Here is a 19,799-nt window from a genome sequence, read left to right as displayed (position 1 = left end):
ATAGTTCGGATAATCTCCGTCTTCTTATTACATTAAGTGCTATTTCTAAATTAAATAAGCCTTCAAAATAAACAAATTTGTACACCAACATGACACCATAGTGATGAGAGAAAGAAATATCAATAAAGTAGAAAACAATCGACTAAAAGATCGACTTATAAGTACAAATGAATGGAATAATCAACTTGTAGAAACAAGGAAAACTCATAAAATTCTTCCAAGATAACCATGACTGCTAAGTAATATGACTGCTAAGATATATTGGTCGTCTGATGAGTCCCAACTAAGATGAAACGTACGTTTCGTATTACACTGCTAGTCACCATTCATCTCTGTTTTAAGAAAGTTTAGTTTAATAATGAGAAACAAATGAATTTAGTAAAATGAGATTTCCACTGCTTTTTAATGATTAAAATTAATCTACTTTTTTGTTCAAAATGTTAAATTTTCAACTTTCATTTGATTTTTACGACAAATAAAACAAACTTGATTGTAGATGCATTGGGCACATTGGATGATAAATATACCAGAATATAAAATCACTCCAGATATTCGTTATTCTGATATTATCATACCAACAATCGATAATGTACGTTCAAGTCATATTATTGAAATGTTATTATTAGCTAAAAAACCAGTTTTATGCATTGGTCCAACTGGTACAGGGAAATCATTAAATATTTTGCATAAATTAACACGTCATATGCCTAAAGAGTATATACCAGAATTTATTATATTCAGTGCTAAAACTACAGCAAAACAAACACAAGATTTAATAGATAGTAAACTGGATAAACGACGTAAACATTTATTTGGTCCACCATTAGGACGTTATATCATATTCTTTATTGATGATTTAAATATGCCTGCATTAGAAGTATACGGTGCACAACCACCTATTGAATTAATACGTCAATGGATGGATTTCAGTGGTTGGTATGATTTAAAAATGACTGGTGAATTCCGTAAATTGATTGATGTGAATTTTATATGTTCAATGGGTCCACCTGGCGGTGGACGTAATCCAATCACTGCTAGGTTAATGCGTCATTTCAACTTTTTGGCGTATAATGAGCTAGATGACTCCAGTATGCAATTAATATTTAGTGTAATCTTAAAATCTTGGGTAAATCGTGCAACCAGTGAAAATGTAACAATGAAACTTATGTCTTATACTAATGATTTAGTGAAAGCTTCAATTTCAGTCTATAAAACAATTCAAAAGCAACTATTACCAACACCAGCTAAAAGTCACTATACATTTAATCTAAGAGATTTATCAAAAGTATTTCAAGGTATGCTTATGATGGATGTCGATCAATTGTCAAGTGGAAACATTGAACAACTATTACGTTTGTGGTATCATGAATCATGTCGAGTATTCCAAGACCGATTAGTGAATGATGTAGATCGTGACTGGTTTAATCAGTTAATTAATAAAACATCAAAAGAAATGTTCAACTTAAACGTAAACGATTACGTAACAACCACACCGTTATTATATGGGGATTTCTTGTCTATATCGAACAATGATGCTTCAAAATATATGGAAATGACTGATCACAACAAAGTAAGTTATTTCTCTTTTGTTTAGACTTTATTTTTGATAACTAATAATATAGTTGTCGTTTGAGTGAAAATATAACTTAACACCTACCTTAAGCGAAACTTAAAATGATCTTGAAATTTTAAAGACTTGTTGATGAGCGAGGTAAAAGATAAGCTAAATAAAGTCTCTATTGAAAGGAGAAGTTAAAAGGTTTTTTTGTTTCAAAGAGTTTCAATTGTTTGCAATATGTTGTTTCGCTTTAAAATAAAAGTTCACTGTGCAGAAACTCATTCAGTAATATGTTGAACAGCTTTATAAGCGATCATTCATAGAGCCTTAGTTGTTCAAAATATTCCTCATAGCCTTTACAATTTCTATATGTAAACTTACTCAAAGATCAATGTCAAGACGTTGTTGAACAGCGACCCAGGAATCTCATACACATGCAAATCTCCATTCATTTAAATCTTTGTATACCACATACCTTTATTATTGAGTAAAGCAAATCAGTTTTTATTGATTTGAGCTTCGAACCAAACACGCAGCATGACGAGTAAGACTTTCATGTATTTTGGCAAATATATTATGTTATAAATACTGACTTACAACATATTAGACACTTTCTTATCAACCTTAAGTGCTTTAAATATTTCATAAAGTCTTCTACTAATTTGCCTATTAGACAGATTTACTTAATGCGGAATGTCTTTTTATTGACCCACCATTTATTATAAACTACGACAAGTACATTTAAATAACTATTTTTAGGATGCAATGTGATTGCTAAAGCGAACAAATAGATATTATGAAGTACTACAATCTGGGTTAGATTGTTTGACATAATAGACGCTCACAACGCTTAAGTAATACATCTTAACTGGGATTCGAAAGCCACAACATTATTGTTTATACACTTTGATTAAGATGTCATCACCATTATAAAAAAATTAGTGGTGTAATTTTAGGTAGATGATCATTCCTGAGGAAACAGGAGTTTTCTTCACCTTAATTGACCTAAAATGCTACTTGTTTCAAAGACTGAACAAAGTCTACTGACTGATTTTAATGTTTCTTGTATACTTAAAATGAGATGATATTTTAACGTAAGAGATTGATACAGGAATCGGTTTTAAAAATACATTTATATTAGATTAAAATTTCGCTTTTGAAAATCTGGAAGCACTGGACAGACACTTCATCTGAGTGCGGGACTTTTCACCAGAACATATCCACGATCCCGTAAGAGGGGCTCGAACCAAGGACATTTGGTTTCGCACGCGAACGCCCAACCTCCAGACCACTGAGTCGACATCCAACGATGTTAATGTGTAACTTCAACCAACCTATGATGTCGCGTGGCCATCTTTCATCGTCTTCGGCGGGTAACTGCCTCACACCGCATACGGTTGAACTCCACTAGTCACGGTTTCTCATTGGAACTCCGAGAATTCCCTGTCTAGGCGTTTCCGTTAACGGTACAGGCTATGAAATCACTCTGCGACCACCTAAACGGCCCGAAGAAATCTTAACTTCAATTCTAAGGTGCCGAAATATCTTGATAAAATTCATTTCTAATCAATTTGAAAAGAAGTAATGTATTTCATATAATGCTTAGGAGGTTTTCATATAAAATGTTTATAAATTCTCATTCTCTATTGATGACTTATAAATCAATTCATTTTGACCAGGGATTATAAGGTCATTTACTTCAACCAATGTTCATATCCCTGGTAATACAATTTAGATTCTTTTGAGAATTTCATTACAATAATTAACTTACCAACATTCCTTCGTTTTTAGGTACTACAAGTTATAGAAGAAAACCTTGATGATTACAATCAAATTAATACAGCAAAAATGGATTTAATATTGTTTATTTATGCAGTACAACATATTTGTCGAATTTCACGTATTATAAGACAACCACAAGGTAATGCTTTACTTCTTGGGATGGGTGGTAGTGGTCGTCAGTGTTTAACACGTCTTGCATCTCATATGTAAGTTAGTATTTCTCTTTATTAAGTCTTCAGTTTGATATAAGTTTCTGTTATTTTTTTTCATTTCATGATAGACTTCGTCTCTTTAGTTTGTGTTTGTGCATTTTTTTTAATAATCCCGAAATAATTTGATTTTAGTAAAACCCAGTGGTTTCAGTTCCTCTAGTTATTTGAAATATTAACAAACTTTATTTGATTAAAGGGGTTTTGTGGATATTGAGTTAATTTTAGACAGTTTTTATCAAAAACTGACAGCACTTGAGGTACAGTTAAGCCCTAAGTAATATTTGGCAGATATTTTGTCCCGGTTCGAAACTCCAAAGATTTCTAGTGTTTTATGATTTGCAACGATGTCAAAGATGACATCAACCTGTGATGAATATAATCTACAGTTCATTTAATTTTGAACTTATTCATCTTATTTATATGAAGAAGACTGGGATCTGTAGTACTTGAGTACGATATTATACAGTTTTTTAAGTGAGTAAATGTTCTTTAAAATAATCACTCTTATTACATTGGGATGAAGGAAGTTTAAGACTTATTGTTCGAAACCGTTAATCTTCTATGAGGTTTAATAAAGACGTTAGCATGTGCTGATGTTAAACTATTCAATGTTGATAATCACAATATATTTCCCAACCAAAGAAATTATTGTTGATATTATTTATAAATTATGTGATTTAAATAGGAGATGGCTATTGTAACCTACAGTTCAAATAAATAATGCTTTGCTGTTTTTAGAGATTTACAATAGGAACAAATGTAATCGTATTTGGACAGTTAATCTCAAACTGATGGAAATAAAATTTTAATAATCTCACTCCTAGACTACTGTCATCTAGAATCAAATAATACGTTGATCATTTTGATAATCATAATGATAACATTATGACGTCAGTGAATTTAACCAAATTTAAACATCTTGGGTTAAATCTAAACAAACATGTATATTGAGAACATTATGGGAAAAACCTCAAAGTAGGTTTTGTACATGAGTATTACACAGGTATAGTCAGAGACCTTCACTATATGAAAATTTACGGAGAAAAAGAGTGATATTTAGAATGATTTACTAAGTGAATGTCACGGCTCTATTGATGAGTGAGCGGTCAATCTAAAGTTGACTAGTCATTGACCCAACGTTATATACTCTACCGCAAGATGTTATATGAATGAAGGTAGTCAGTAGGAAAAATTGATACTATGCTTCATGCGAACTGATGCGATTCTTAATACTCAAAGGCATACACCAAGACTATAGCTTCTGTGAATGGAAAACATTAAATAAGATATTTAAAGATTACTTATTTACGTTAAATACGCTTGTTATCCCTCGTGGAGGAGCACAGATCACCCACCAGCATTCTCCATACAACTCTGTCCTGGAGAACCCCTTCCAGTTGTTTTTAGTTAATATTCATCCTTTTCATGTCTACTTCCCATTCCCGACGCAATGTGTCCATTGGCCTTCCTATTTTCCGTTTCCCTTCAGGATTCCAAGTTTACTAACTTGCCTCGTGATGCCGTTTGATGATTTCCTCAATGCGTACTATTCACTTCCAGCGTATTTTCCTAATTTCTCCTTCATCTGGAAGTTGGTTTTTTCTCTCCCACAGTAGGTTGTTGCTGATGGTATCCGGCCAACGGATATTGAGAATCTTGCGTAGACTATTTATAAATACTTGTACCTTCTTGATGATGGTTGTAGTAGTTCTCCACATTTCAGATCCGTGCAGTAGAACTGTCTTGACGTTTGTATTGAAGATTCTCATTTTGAAATTAGTTGACAGTTGTTTTGAGTTCCATATGTTCTTCATTTGTGGAAATGCAACCCTTGCTTTGCCGATCCTCGCCTTTACATCTGGATCAGATCCTCCTTGTCCATCAATTATGCTTCCAAGGCACGTGAAGGATTCCACCACTTCCAGGGCTTCTCGATCGAGTGTGATGCTGTTTCCTCAGTTTTCCAGTGTTTCTTTAGCTTCAGATTCATCTTGATAACCACAAAGTGATTATCTGAAGCTATGTCAGATCCTCTCCTGATTCTCATATCTTCCATTGACCTTTGGAATTTCTTACTAATGCAAATATGATCAATCTGGTTCCACATAGTGTGGTCCGGTGAGATCCATGTAGCTACATGTATGCATTTGTGTGGGAATTTTGTTGAATGTACATATATTTGAAAACCTCTCCCCATTTCCGTTTCTCCCTCCCAGTCCATGTCGTCCTATGATATCTTCATATCCAGTGTTGTCCATTCTGACTTTGACGTTTAGATCTCCTATCAGGATGGATAGATCCCTTCTTGGGCGCTTAGCTATGATCGGTTGCAGTCTCTCGTAGAACTGATCTTTATCGTCGTCATTGCTATCATTGGTGATTGCATAACACTGGATAACAGTCATCGTGATCTCCTCCTAATTTGTCTTGAAGGGTGCTTTGATGATTCTGGATCCGTGAGGTTCCCATCCTATAAGTGCATTTCGTGCTTCTTTGGGCAGCATTAGAACAAATTCGTGAGTGTGTGGAGCATTTTCCACTTCGTGACCGGAATACAGAAGCACCTGTCCTGTATATAGCCTTTGTTGTCCAGCTTGAGTCCAATGGACTTCGCTGATTCCGAGCACCTCCAAGTTGTATCACCGCATTTGCGTAGTTATTTGACTTGTCCTCTCGATCTCCCACATTGTCCGGACATTCCATGTACCAATAAAAAGTGTTGCTCAGGTTGTTAGAAGGATCATCGGCCTCATGACCTTCGAAGAATCTCAGCTTCCATCATGAGGCGTCACAATTCTTCCTTCAACTCCCAGGGCAGAGTTGAATCGGTTTATTCTGTTTAATATGGTTGGCGTTTTTTAGCAAGATTGTTTTCTACGGGATGGGGTCACTAACCTCATGCCCAACCCTCCTCATTTACCCTGGCTTGGGACCGACAGTAACTCTAGAAGTGCAACAGGCTGAGTTAGACATTTTAAGATAAATGACATATATTCAGAGTGAGTCATATTTGTTTAATAATGAATTTAAAAACCGACTCTTTTTTTCTAAATATCCTTCGAATATCAGCATTTATGTTCTGTTACTTCAAGGGCTGAATATGATTGTTTTCAAATCGAATTATCTAAAAATTATGGTATGAATGATTGGCGTGAAGATTTGAAAAAAATAATGATGAAGGCTGGTATAGAAAATAAACCAGTAACATTTTTGTTTTCCGATACACAAGTAAGGAAAATATTTTCGTTTCTTTAGAGCAATGTAATCTTTAATTTATTTCGTATTGTTTGTTTGAATCTTCTCCTCGTTGTTTATAACTACAATTGATCATTCTCTTATCGGCGTATGTACATCCTGTGCGGATATTACCTTAAGTCACAAGCATTATAAGCAAAGATGGATGGTGGCTGGCAGTGGAATCCAGGAAGCGCGTTTCGTCCTATTTGGGACTCGTCAGCTGAATGTACCTTTAACATCAACTCTGGGAAGTAGGCACATCCAGATGACGAGCCCCAAATAGGATGAAATGCGCGTCGTGGATCCCACTACTAGCCACTATTCATCTTTACTTAAAGCGCAATATTTTATGATGAAAAAATAAATTCATGCGTAAACTCTGAGAATTTAATGATGAAGTTGACTTCTTCATGGATTTACTATGTGCTGATTTGTGATATGATAGAGTTTGCACTAACGAACCAAAGCTACAGATACCTTCTATTAATCGTTCTGAACTAGTTTGAAATATCCAGTCAAGAAAGTTAACGATTCTTCTTCCACTTAAAAATTTAAAATTGTTAGACAGAACAAATAATTGATCAAGATTCGTGTTTCAATGCTTAGAAAAAATTATCTGTCTTTTTGAATAGATAAAAAACAGCAAGTGCCAAATGATTTTTATGGTATCCTAATAAATACCAGTCCATATGCGAAAATCATCTACAAATTGCAAATTCGCAAGACCTTTTTGATAACTTTTTTTCTCCGCATTGAAATGCAACACTAATCGACAGTTAAAATAATACTTTTTCATCTATCACTAAGTGAATTTCGAAATACAGACCTTTGAATATTGACATAATATATTAAGGTTAAACCTGAAGATCCTGGGTTAGACCCCTATGAAAGTCTTGAATGCTTACCAGTGAGGAACCCCATACTGGGATAAAGAAGTTGTCCAATACTTCATTGTTTTCAATGATTACTTCTCTAAAACCAGCTCCGTAATCTAAAGTAGGAAAACTCTTTCACTAAACTTTATTTGATTGTTAATTTGTTTAAATTTCTTATTATGTACTTGCGTCATCCGATACTTTTTTCTCTATCATGATCATTATTATAGATAAAATCAGAATCGTTTCTAGAAGATATTAATAATATTTTAAATGCTGGTGATGTACCAAATATATATCAGTTAGATGAATTAGACAAAATTTATGATTCCATGAAAATTGTTGCCGCTGAATCAAATCTACAACCAACTAAAACCAATTTATTTTCATGCTATACAAAACGTATACGTGCTAATCTACACATAGTAATTACAATGAGCCCTATCGGTGAAATATTTCGTGCACGTTTAAGACAATTTCCAGCATTAGTTAACTGTTGTACAATTGATTGGTTTAGTGAATGGCCAACTGAAGCTTTAAAATCTGTTGCATTTAGAATGTTACAGAATATGTCTGATTTAGAAATTGACGAACAGACATTAGAATCTTTAGTACAATTATGTATAGATATACATCAATCAGTTGTACAAAATACAGAATTATTTAAACAAGAATTAAATCGTCATAATTATGTGACACCAACAAGTTTTCTTGAATTATTAAGTGTTTTCTCTAAAATTTATGGATTAAAAAAATCTGAAATAATTACAGCTCGTAATCGTACACAAACTGGTTTAGATAAATTATTATATACAGAAGAAGTTGTTTCAAAATTACAAGAAGAATTAGAACTAATGAAGCCAGAGTTACTAAAAGCTGTTGAAGAATCCAGGATAACAATGGAAGAAATTGCATGTGATTCTAAAATTGCTGAAGAGACACAAATTGTTGTAGCTCGAGAAGAACAACAAGCATTGAAAAAAGCACATGAATGTCAAACGATTCGTGATGATGCACAACGTGATTTAGACGAAGCATTACCAGCTTTGTATGAATCATTAGAAGCATTGAAATCCTTGAATAAAAATGATATAACTGAAGTTAGAGCTATGATGCGTCCACCAGAAGGCGTACGTCTAGTTATCGAGGCTGTATGCATTATGAAAGATGTTAAACCAAAAAAAGTAGCTGGTGATAAACCAGGCGTTAAAATTGATGATTATTGGGAACCAGGTAAAATTATGCTACAAGATCCTGGAAAATTTTTAGATAGTTTGATGAATTATGACAAAGAAAATATTCCAGAGTATATAATTCATAAAATTAAACCATACATTGAATCTGAAAGTTTCTCACCGGCAACAATCGCTAAAGTTAGTAAAGCATGCACTAGTATTTGCTTATGGGTTAGAGCAATGTTTAAATATTATAATGTAGCAAAAACAGTCGAACCAAAACGTCAGGCTTTACAATCTTCTGAATTGGAATTAGCTGAAACTGAACAAGTATTAAATGAAGCAAGAAATCGTTTGAAAGCATGCGAAGATCGTATAACTAGTTTACAAATAAAATACAATGAATGTATACGTAAACAACATGAATTAGAAGAGAAAAGTCAGTTATGCGAAGCAAGACTGATTCGAGCTGATAAATTAATTGGAGGTTTAGGTAGTGAGAAAATACGTTGGAATGAATCTGTCGGTAATTTGAATTACTTATTAACTAATCTTGTTGGTAATGTACTATGCTCCTCCGGTTCAGTAGCATATTTTGGACCATTCTCTGCTAAATATCGTTTAAACATGATTAATGAGTGGGTGGATAAATTAAAGTATCATCGTGTACCGCATACTACTGAACCAGCACCAAATCTAGTTCAAACCTATGGTGATCCAGTAAAATTACGTAATTGGCATATACTTGGTCTTCCTAAAGATGTATTATCTATTGAAAATGCTGTGATTGTACAATTCTCAAGACGATGGCCATTGTTCATTGATCCTCAAGGTCAAGCAAACAAATGGATTAAAGCATTAGGCCAACAAGATGGTATTATTATTATCAAATTATCTGATAAAGATTTTATACGTAACTTAGAGAATGCTCTTCGTTTCGGTAAACCATGCTTATTAGAAAATGTTGGAGAAGAGCTAGACCCAGTTCTCGAATCAGTTCTGTTGAAACAAACTTTTAAACAACAAGGTGCAACAGTTATTAAACTTGGCGACGCAATAATACCATATCATAATGATTTCAAATTGTATATTACAACAAAGCTATCTAATCCACATTATAAACCAGAAGTTTCAACTAAAGTGACTGTTGTGAACTTCACTTTGTCACCAAGTGGTTTAGAAGATCAATTACTAGGTATCGTTGTTGCTGAAGAACGTCCAGATTTAGAAGAGGCCAAAAATCAATTAATCATAAGTAATGCAAAAATGAAACAAGAATTAAAAGAGATTGAAGATAAAATTCTGGAGCGTCTTAGTGCTACAGAAGGTTCACCAGTTGATGATGTCGACTTAATACAAACATTAGAAGCATCAAAATTAAAATCAAGCGAAATTAAATCACGAGTTATTGCAGCTGAACAAACAGAACGTGATATTGATGAAACTAGAAGTAAATACATTCCAGTAGCAGTGAGGACACAAATTTTATTCTTTTGTGTTGCTGATCTAGCAAATATTGATCCGATGTATCAATATTCCTTAGAATGGTTTGTGAATATTTTTCTTCAAGGAATAACAAATGCTGAGAGAGCTGGTGTGTAAAACTATAACGATTCCTTTTAATTATTTTGACTAGTAATTTATACTACTCGGTACCAGTAAAAATGTTTCCCACAAAGTGTTGAGGGCACTTTCATTTACAGCAGATACTCATATTGATCGTATTTTTATTAATTTTGACTAAATAACTTCTGAAATTTAGGAAGCAATGAACCTGTTTCATCCTAGTATAATAATCCTTAGTTGCGCACACCCACAATATCCATATAGGTGATACCCAGGAATTTTTGGCCTAGCGGAGAGTGCTCTAATGATGGATTACCAATGTGAAAAGATATATAAAATATTTTAACATTATTAAGTCACTCTAATTTAAAAAAGATATTTACCTTAATCATCTTAAAATATACTTATTTGAATAGCTTAGCGAAAAGTGAAGAACATAATGACATCGGAGATCGTGATTCCTTTATTATATCCCATCATTTCAATAATTAGATTTGTTGATGTTGACTAATAAAGTAAACCTTTTTGTTAGGTAACTTTTTACCACAAACTGAATTCAGATAGAGAAACATTTAAAATCAATAAGAGTATTGTACGGATAATTTACTGTTATTCGAAACGAAGTTTTTTCTAAGAAGACTAAATATATTCGGATTTTTATAACGAATAATCACTGAGAAGGAACTTATACCTTTTTTGTTTGACCCTTAGTGACATTAAAATTTTATTAAATAGTTCTATTGGGATAACTTGTTTTGGTAAGTAGATATTGCGTAATGATGTTTGCATATTAACTAGTTTTGAGTTATTTGATGAAAAACCATAGGGTTAGTTTTTATGTTTGTAAGTACTCATCAATAAAGTTCTTATGATTTCCTAGTTGGAATTATTCTTAGGGTAAGGTCCTATCAGCAATAAGACTTAAGTCAACAATAAATTAGTTCCTATTTACTGATCGTTCAGTATGAAAAGATTTCAGTCCAACAAGAACCCGATCGTCAAATCAATAGTTAAATGGTAATGTAAATGACTGTAAAACTAGGTGTTATTAGTTCGACTCTCTACAAAGAGCATCACAATCTTCCATTTAAAATTTTACTTCATGATGAGTACCAGTTAGTAAAAAGCTTACGTTTACAGATTTCTACTGAATATCTCCAACCATATTACATTTAAGTGTTCATGTGCTTACAAATTCAATGAATTCTATCTCAAAGAATGCAAATTTTTTCCCTTCATTTACTGTTTGTTTTCAGATTTTGTTCCACAACGTGTAGAAAATATTAATGATTATTTCACATTTAGTTTATACTGTAATGTATGTCGAAGTTTATTTGAAAAGCATAAACTGATGTTTGCTTTCTTGTTGGCTATTCGAATATTACAAAATGAGGGTTTAATTGATTCTGTAAGTAATGTATGATACAATTTTATTGTTATTAACGTAAAAGTATTAAAATTATCGGTAATTATTGATTCCATCGTAACAATTACATAAATTTGGTTGCCCCGCTTGTGACCTTACAGCAATGTAAGATCATGTGGTTTTTCAGAAATCCAATTATTGTTCATAATTTTATCTATGTTGATAGTACTGATTTAAGTCATTACTATAGTTTTCATAATATCATCTATGCTTGTCTGAATGCTAATAACTGTTGATGTTAATCTTTATCAACTCCTTGGTAAATAGTCGGTAGATGAGTCTTCCAATTCATCATTCTAATTTAATCTGATCCAGAGAAATAATTATTCAAACTTTTAATAACTTTCAGAATGATTAATTGCTCAAAAGATTACAATAACGAATCCAATTTTCCAGGTAAAAGAGTAGATTAATGGTTGACAAATGAGATATTAATAAGTTAACTTCAACATGAAAGCTTTTAAATAACATTATATTCAAGGGTGAAAATACTATGAGATGATCATGAAAATTTAATCCCACATGATAGATTTAATTTCTATAATATGGTTAGTTTAACAATGCTGTCTTCATCATTATACTGGATAACGTTCTTAGGACATCCTACTAAATAGTTCGACAGTCTCTTCTGATAATCTGGTATATGGTCAATATCTTCCCTCAAATATACTGTCCAAGTAATTTACTGTGCCCGCAAACCTGACTATGACAAGAAAGAAAATAAAGAATAAACAACCAATTTTTTTTCTTATAATGGGAATTATATGGTTACCACCATCTATGAATATTTATAGACAAGCTTGGTAGACCAGAAAACGAGATATACATATCAATCTTGACAGACTGAACAACTAACTTGCTGTCAATATCCCGCTAACATCTGTATCTCATTTTTAAGGTGGCCAAACGGTATTAAGTGATCAGTCTGGCTTCATTCATTAAAGCATATACTACCTAGATAGATAGTTAGTGATCTAATTTTTCGGGTCATATTTACTTCGATATATTATTTTAACAAATTTTAAAATGAATCGTTATGTGTAAATCCCATTTCCCTCATCAGTTTGAATGAAATTAAAAAAACTTTTGGTTGATTATCTTCAATTAATTATTAATACATAGTGAATTTTGACATGCAAACACATAAATTAACCAAGACTATTGGAGAAATAAATTAAATAGTATTCTAATCTACCGACTCCCTAAAAAAAGATTTACATTTTAATGAGAACTAACTTCCATTAAGTGCTATATGATAAGACAATTTATATTTTTCATTGCCAGGTTTTTATGATCTACTAGTGTAGTGAACAGAACACGACTGGGGACAATCGAATGTATTTGAGCAAGAATTACAGACTATCTCAGTAAATTCTAATAACCATACAATGGTCAGTTAATTTGCAAATTAACAACCAGTAGTCTCAATCTTCACTGTTTCTTCTTCAATTCCATTGTTCGTGCGTTTTCCTACCGATCGCGCTTCGTTTCAGTTCTTTCCTCATCGGTCTTCTGCCAAAACGCATTCTATGTCTGCCCAACACCATATACTACTTATATGGATATAAGTAGACTACACCACACTAGTTGTTAGTATTAGACTTCCTAATGTTATTGATATAGTGTAAAATCTTTCCGCCATACTCTGTACCTTTTATATTTTATCAGGTATAGATTAATTACTAGAATAAACCTTGAATTTATAAACCAGTTTGACGGGATATTTTAAAACTCAGATCGTTTTCCGACTGTTATGGCTGAGTGTTGCATGAGTACATCTGTTTCATACTAAATACTAGTTATATGTTTGATACAAAGTTATACCACTGAAGAGAATGAGGATTTTAAATAAGGAAGTTATTGCGATCATTTAAGCACACGTAATGTATGACTTTAATTAAACATAGAGATAGGTTAGTGGGATTGTGAATAATTCATTACGGGTTAGTCAAGAGACCTGTAATGCTTCTTATAGTAGAAATTTGATAAGAAAGAATCAAGTGATTCTAGATCATAATATATGAAAGCTAGTCAAAATAAAGCTGATTATATACTCATGACTCCACTGTATATATATGAATATGTTGAAATTTAATTTTCTGTTCAAGAGTGAATATCGTTTCCTACTTGCTGGCGGTACTCACAAAATCAAAGAATTGCCAAATCCAGCGCCGGAATGGATATCTGATCGGATTTGGGGTGATGTATTAAATCTTGCTTCCCTGCCTAAGTTTACCAATCTACCAGAAAGTATGACACAAAATCCTGATGGATTTAAACAGATTTTTGATTCATCTGATCCACATAGAACTGTATTCCCTGAACCATGGCAAACAAATTTAGATAATTTTCAACGTATTTTAATTCTACGCTGCCTTCGAACAGATAAATTAACTAATGCTATGCAAGATTTTGTCAGTCAACATTTAGGTCAAAAATTTGTTGAACCACAAACTGCAAATCTTCATCAGGTATTCAAAGATAGTTCACCGTCAACTCCATTAATTTTTGTCTTATCACAGGTTAGCACTTTTCAAATAAAAATGTATTTTGTTATTCTGCTTAAACGTTTTCAATAAAGCATTTATCGTAATTAATTATCAGTGTAATTAACCTTTATTACTAACCTAGAAGTGATATAAAAATAGTTTTCCTTAAAATAGTGGATTTTCATTGTTCTGTGTCAGTGAAATGCTTAACTAACTTGTTGTTGGTACTAAAACAGCGAATCTAACGCTGAATAGTACAAACATAAAGACTAGTGATATGGACATACTTGACCCCAGACAACTATCCCGTAACATCATTTCATTGATTTTTCTGGGGAGTTTAAAGACCAAAATGATGAAAGTTATCAGAAATCATTTATAACTCAATTAAAGACTCAGAAATACAGACATTCTCATTGAATGAGTGTTTTTATTATTATTATTATTATTATTATTATAGTGTGTCTACTTTAAAATAATGATAATAGAATACAAACCTTGAAGAATTCGTAATTTGTCCAAGACTGTCATATTCACTCAAACTCTCATCACCTGTTTTAATGACAAATTCTTGATTTGGATAGTCTTTTCTGCTAATTGTTCGATATAAGTAGTTTAAAAATTTTAACGTCATTTTCAGTGTCATTCAAGTTGGGTAGTATAGTACACACTCACTGAGTTAATAAATATATGTTATTTTGATTTACAAGTATAAAAGGGTTTAAAGTTTCAGTAAAGGAGACTAATTTACTGAATATATTGAAAAATCCTCATATTAATCAATCTAAACATTCATTATAGTCGATACTACTTACAACAATTAAACAGCAAGCTATTTTTTCTCCAATCACTTACTTAGAAAATGGATATCTTACTGAGAAAGGCATTCAAGACCAATAGTCTGATAACTGTTGATTAACTTTAATTTATAGGAACTTACTCTTAGCAGTTTACTTAGAAAACTATCTGGAGACGTAAAACAGAAAAATATCCCATGAGACAAATTATCATACAATTTGTTGTGGCCACCCTGCTTACTTGCCTAAACATTATAGTTAAGTTGAAAAGCCATTCTGAATCAAAGTGGATGTATGCCCGTTTGAAACATAAGACGGGCTGTTTCATTGTATTAAATAGCATCTGACGGTATAGCCTCAGAAGTAAATCATGTAACCATCCAAACACATTTTTGATGACTCTCAGAAACCGTATGTATGTTGTCCATTGAAAAAATATAATGCTCTTAACTCTTAAATTATTATTTTCTGTGTTACAATCAGTACTACTGGGTGTGAGTTATGTTCTGAATTAGTTGCAAGTTCAGTCGGAATATTGTGACATTTACAAAAATTCAATTACAGGGTACAGATCCGGCTTCAGATTTATACAAATTCGCCGATGAAATGAGTTTTGGGGGAAAAAAGTTGTCGGCTATTTCACTTGGTCAAGGACAAGGCCCGAGAGCTGAAGAACTTATGCGAACAGCAATGGAACGGGGTGTATGGGTATTCTTCCAAAATTGTCATTTAGCTCCATCATGGATGCCAACATTAGAAAGACTTGTTGAACAAATTGATAAAGATAAAGTAAGTTTAAAAACACTTATTTTTCTCAATATGGTATCACCTAAATGGTCAGGACCACCAATCAGTTTATCACCAGTGGGCAACTTGGTCGAGAAAGTTGGTCGTTCTATTTAGTTCAGGGATTATGTTATTCTAATGAACTAGTTGTTCATTAGGTCTTTGCAGTGATCCACACTAGACGCCTAAGTTTTGTCCATCTATTCACTGTGTATTATTGCATCCTGATTAAAATATGTTTTGTAGATATTAGTTCATGGTTTACGGAAAGCCTTTATTTTAGTAGCCTAAAAATAGGCTAGGAAAGGGTTTTGTTTAGTGAAAACCTTCGAGGTTTACACACATTTTCAAGTTATTGAATATATTACTAACGTATCATCTGTATACGTGATAAAATACGAATCTCATTCCAAATAAAATTACTATGAAATAACTAAATATCTTGTGTTAAATTTCTGTACCATGGTAGTTGAATTGATATATATACATTAGTGACCATTTTGTTTATACATCATATACACTAAGGCAATTTAAAGCAAGCTCAAAATTATTCAAAGTATCAAGTTATAATATGTTAAATAAAAATTTAATTTTTTGCAACACATGCCAAATTTAAACAATGAATTGAGTCTAGAATTGATATAATTAGTTGAATGTATCGATTTAAAGTATTCTGCATTAATTTTTATCCTAGGTACATCGTGATTTTCGATTATGGTTGACAAGTATGCCAAGTCCAGACTTCCCTGTTTATATTTTACAAAATGGATCAAAAATGACAGTTGAACCGCCGAAAGGTTTAAAAGCTAATTTATTAAGAACATATCAATCAATAAATGATGCATATTTAGCCAATGTACCTGCTAAGGTTTGTTATTAATAGTTATACTGACTATTATTATTAATATGATAGTGATAAATGCTTTTCTTTTTGAGCACATTTGTGTCACAAAACGGTACCACCTTGAAAACCAATAAAAATAAGGGAGGCCGGGACAGCTCTGAACTCAAACGATCTTTCATTAGACAGAACCCATAACTTACGAGTTTTGTGACAAGCACAGTATCTATAGATCATTAGGCTGAAATATAGCCCTCTACTTTTTATCTTTAGTTATTTGGTGACAAGTTACAAACATTTAGCGCTATCAATGCGTAGCTGTCTTGCTTTCTGTATGAGTGAACTCTACCAGCCAGAGTTTTTCATTGAGACTTAAAGAACCCTTCGTGAAACAAACAGATAGTCAGGATGAGGATTTTCTTTGTTTGACTATTTTGTGGAGCATAGTTTGATTAAAAGTAATTTTTGTCAGAGACACATTTTTTTCAGTGGTTCGTAGCTTCTATTCTTCTACACTTAATATTCAAATTATTTGGGTACTTATGTTATTAATTATCTTGTCAGCAATCACTTCATTAAAAAATAATTAATTGTACAAGTTAACATTAGCTAAAGAGCCATTGTGAAACAGGAGATAATTGAACAGTTCTGCTTCGCATGGTATAACTTACAAGCACTGCACGTATTTGGCACCATATGAAACTCATTACAAACTCTTTGAAAAGGGGCATATTCTCAATTTAAATTAAATATTTGTATAAAGTATTCAATTTTAATTTAATTTACATTACAGATTAACATTCATTAAGCCAACCTTTTAAAGCCGAAGAGGCATCAAACAGCTTATTGTACCTCAGTTTGAGATTTCATATCAACACTGATGAAACTCAATACCCTTAGGTCTCACGATATACTCCTTTTACTTCGGCCAACTGAACTGTCATCCAATGATTTCTATTTCCGGCTTTAGTCAGTTCTTGATATTGACATCAGTTATGCCTGTCTCATGCTTGATATAGTCGAACTCCACTGTTAACAGGTTTCAGCTAGAACATCAGGAATTCTGTATAAAGTTAATCACCAATCAGCATATAATTATTCAATTTGGAAGATGGATTGAAATGTTAACTGTTGAACTATTTTCATTCTTTTATGTTTCTCTCATTTCAGAACGATGTCTTTCGGCATTTATTTTTATCATTAGCATTTTTCCATGGTGTATTAATTGAACGTAAAAAATTTGGTCCACTTGGATTTAATATACCATATGAATTTACAACTGGTGATCTAAGAATATGTATGGATCAGCTAATAATGTTTTTAGATGAATATGATATCACACCATATAAGGTAAAAAGGAAATTAACGCTTTTTCGTTATAACAAGAAATTATTTTGATAATGACACGAATTTGTCTATTTTTCTTCTTCTGCATCACACAATGACTAATTAGATGCGTAACGGTACTTCAAGGTGAGACTAGACTACATGGACGACCTTTGAACGAATCTTAAATGACCTTGAGAAATATTAGCCAATCAGAAGACAGTTAGTATACAGTAAAAATATATTATACAAAACTCAAAAATTAAAGGGGATACTGTTCTTTTACATGACTCAAAAACTTATCAAGGTTAGATATAGGTTCAGGAGTTCTAAAATCATAGTGCATCCGGTACAGGAACTCATCCGTGTGGTTCCATAGTAGTCGACCTCTGGAACCATGATAAGGTCTCAAAAATTCTTTCAGCCTCGACCACATAGCTTCAATGTTGTTGGGATGTTGGTATGGTTTAGGGTTGAGGATGAGACTATAAATTATGGACGACCTTTGAGCGACGCTAGGGTGACTCAGAGAGTGTCAACATAATAACTAAGACTAAATAAAGTCATAAACCTGTGTGAAGAATTCAAATTATGATTTACAGCTCATGGTTAAGGTTAGGAATTATACTAAGGGTTTTCACCACGAACTGACATCAGCTATAATGCTAAAACTCTATTTATACAAATGGATAATTGAATTTCACGCCAAAATCTTATGATCACTTCTCTTGTAGACGCTGAATTATCATGTCTTCTCTAAAATCCGTTGTAAACCGACCGTACGTAAGCATCAGGTACCGAACTTAGCGCCGTGACCTTGAAAACCCGCGAAAGCTTCTGATTGGCTCGTCCATATAGTTTAGTCTCGCCGCTGAATAGTACCACTAGGTCTCACTTATATAATCTGATTTACAACAGAGTATTAGGTGAAAACTTTTTCGGTGTAAACCATCTACAATATTATGATTATCATTATTATCGTCATCATCATGAATAACATCAACAACTGGTTGAAATACTCGAAGTATGGGTGATAGATAGATGTTCTCTTTAATATTCCACTCGTTTATATTCTTACCAAAATAAGTTATAAACACTAATAGACATGTAAATGTACGGTAATTTAGGGAATTTACACCAAAGTTATGATTGTGTTATGCGTGTTTTATAACATGACGTAGGGATAATTTGTTTTAAAAAACAAATCCTGATAAATTTCACTGACCAAGTATATCCCATGCACTAAGTTGTGTTATACCTGGTTAGCATGTGTTTGTGTAAAGGATAGGAAAACTAATCAGTTCCCATCACTAAAGCCACAAGAGTGGTTTTCAAAACTGTGACCTATCCGTTTAACAACAGACCTCTAAAAGTAAACTTAGTAACAAACGATATTCTTCCATAGTGTACTGATTTATTTCAAAAAGAAATTATTCAATCAACCATACTGCTCCGAACATATTTAATCAGTTTAGATTTATGATAAAGTATCTCATGTATAATTAATTTCATAATCTATTCATATTCAAAGGTTCTATGTTATACAGCTGGACATATTAACTATGGTGGTCGTATAACAGATGATTGGGATAGACGATGTGCAATGAGTATATTACATGAATATTATTGTCCTAAAGTATTAGGAGATAATTACAGTTATTCGGTATCAGGTATATATCATCAATTACCGGGAAATACAGATCATGCTGTAAGTTTACATTATTGAGTT

General features: G+C 32.6%; 1 protein-coding gene across 1 annotated transcript in view; it reads left to right on the top strand.

Moving 5' to 3' along the window:
- Positions 1–19,799, top strand: part of Smp_137550 (dynein heavy chain, 3' fragment) — a gene marked incomplete at both ends in the record, with an annotated part of 48,595 nt that overhangs the window by 15,415 nt on the left and 13,381 nt on the right. The window contains 9 exons of the mRNA XM_018791004.1: positions 497–1,570; positions 6,643–6,780; positions 7,895–10,433; positions 11,662–11,813; positions 13,940–14,353; positions 15,682–15,906; positions 16,598–16,771; positions 17,915–18,094; positions 19,602–19,778. Coding sequence (XP_018645794.1) covers positions 497–1,570; positions 6,643–6,780; positions 7,895–10,433; positions 11,662–11,813; positions 13,940–14,353; positions 15,682–15,906; positions 16,598–16,771; positions 17,915–18,094; positions 19,602–19,778 — 5,073 coding nt within the window. The remainder of the gene's footprint in view (positions 1–496; positions 1,571–6,642; positions 6,781–7,894; positions 10,434–11,661; positions 11,814–13,939; positions 14,354–15,681; positions 15,907–16,597; positions 16,772–17,914; positions 18,095–19,601; positions 19,779–19,799) is intronic.

This window comes from Schistosoma mansoni (genome assembly GCF_000237925.1).
Source record: "Schistosoma mansoni, WGS project CABG00000000 data, chromosome W unplaced supercontig 0115, strain Puerto Rico, whole genome shotgun sequence".
NCBI lineage: Eukaryota > Metazoa > Platyhelminthes > Trematoda > Strigeidida > Schistosomatidae > Schistosoma > Schistosoma mansoni.
This window is presented reverse-complemented; position numbering and strand designations above follow the sequence as displayed.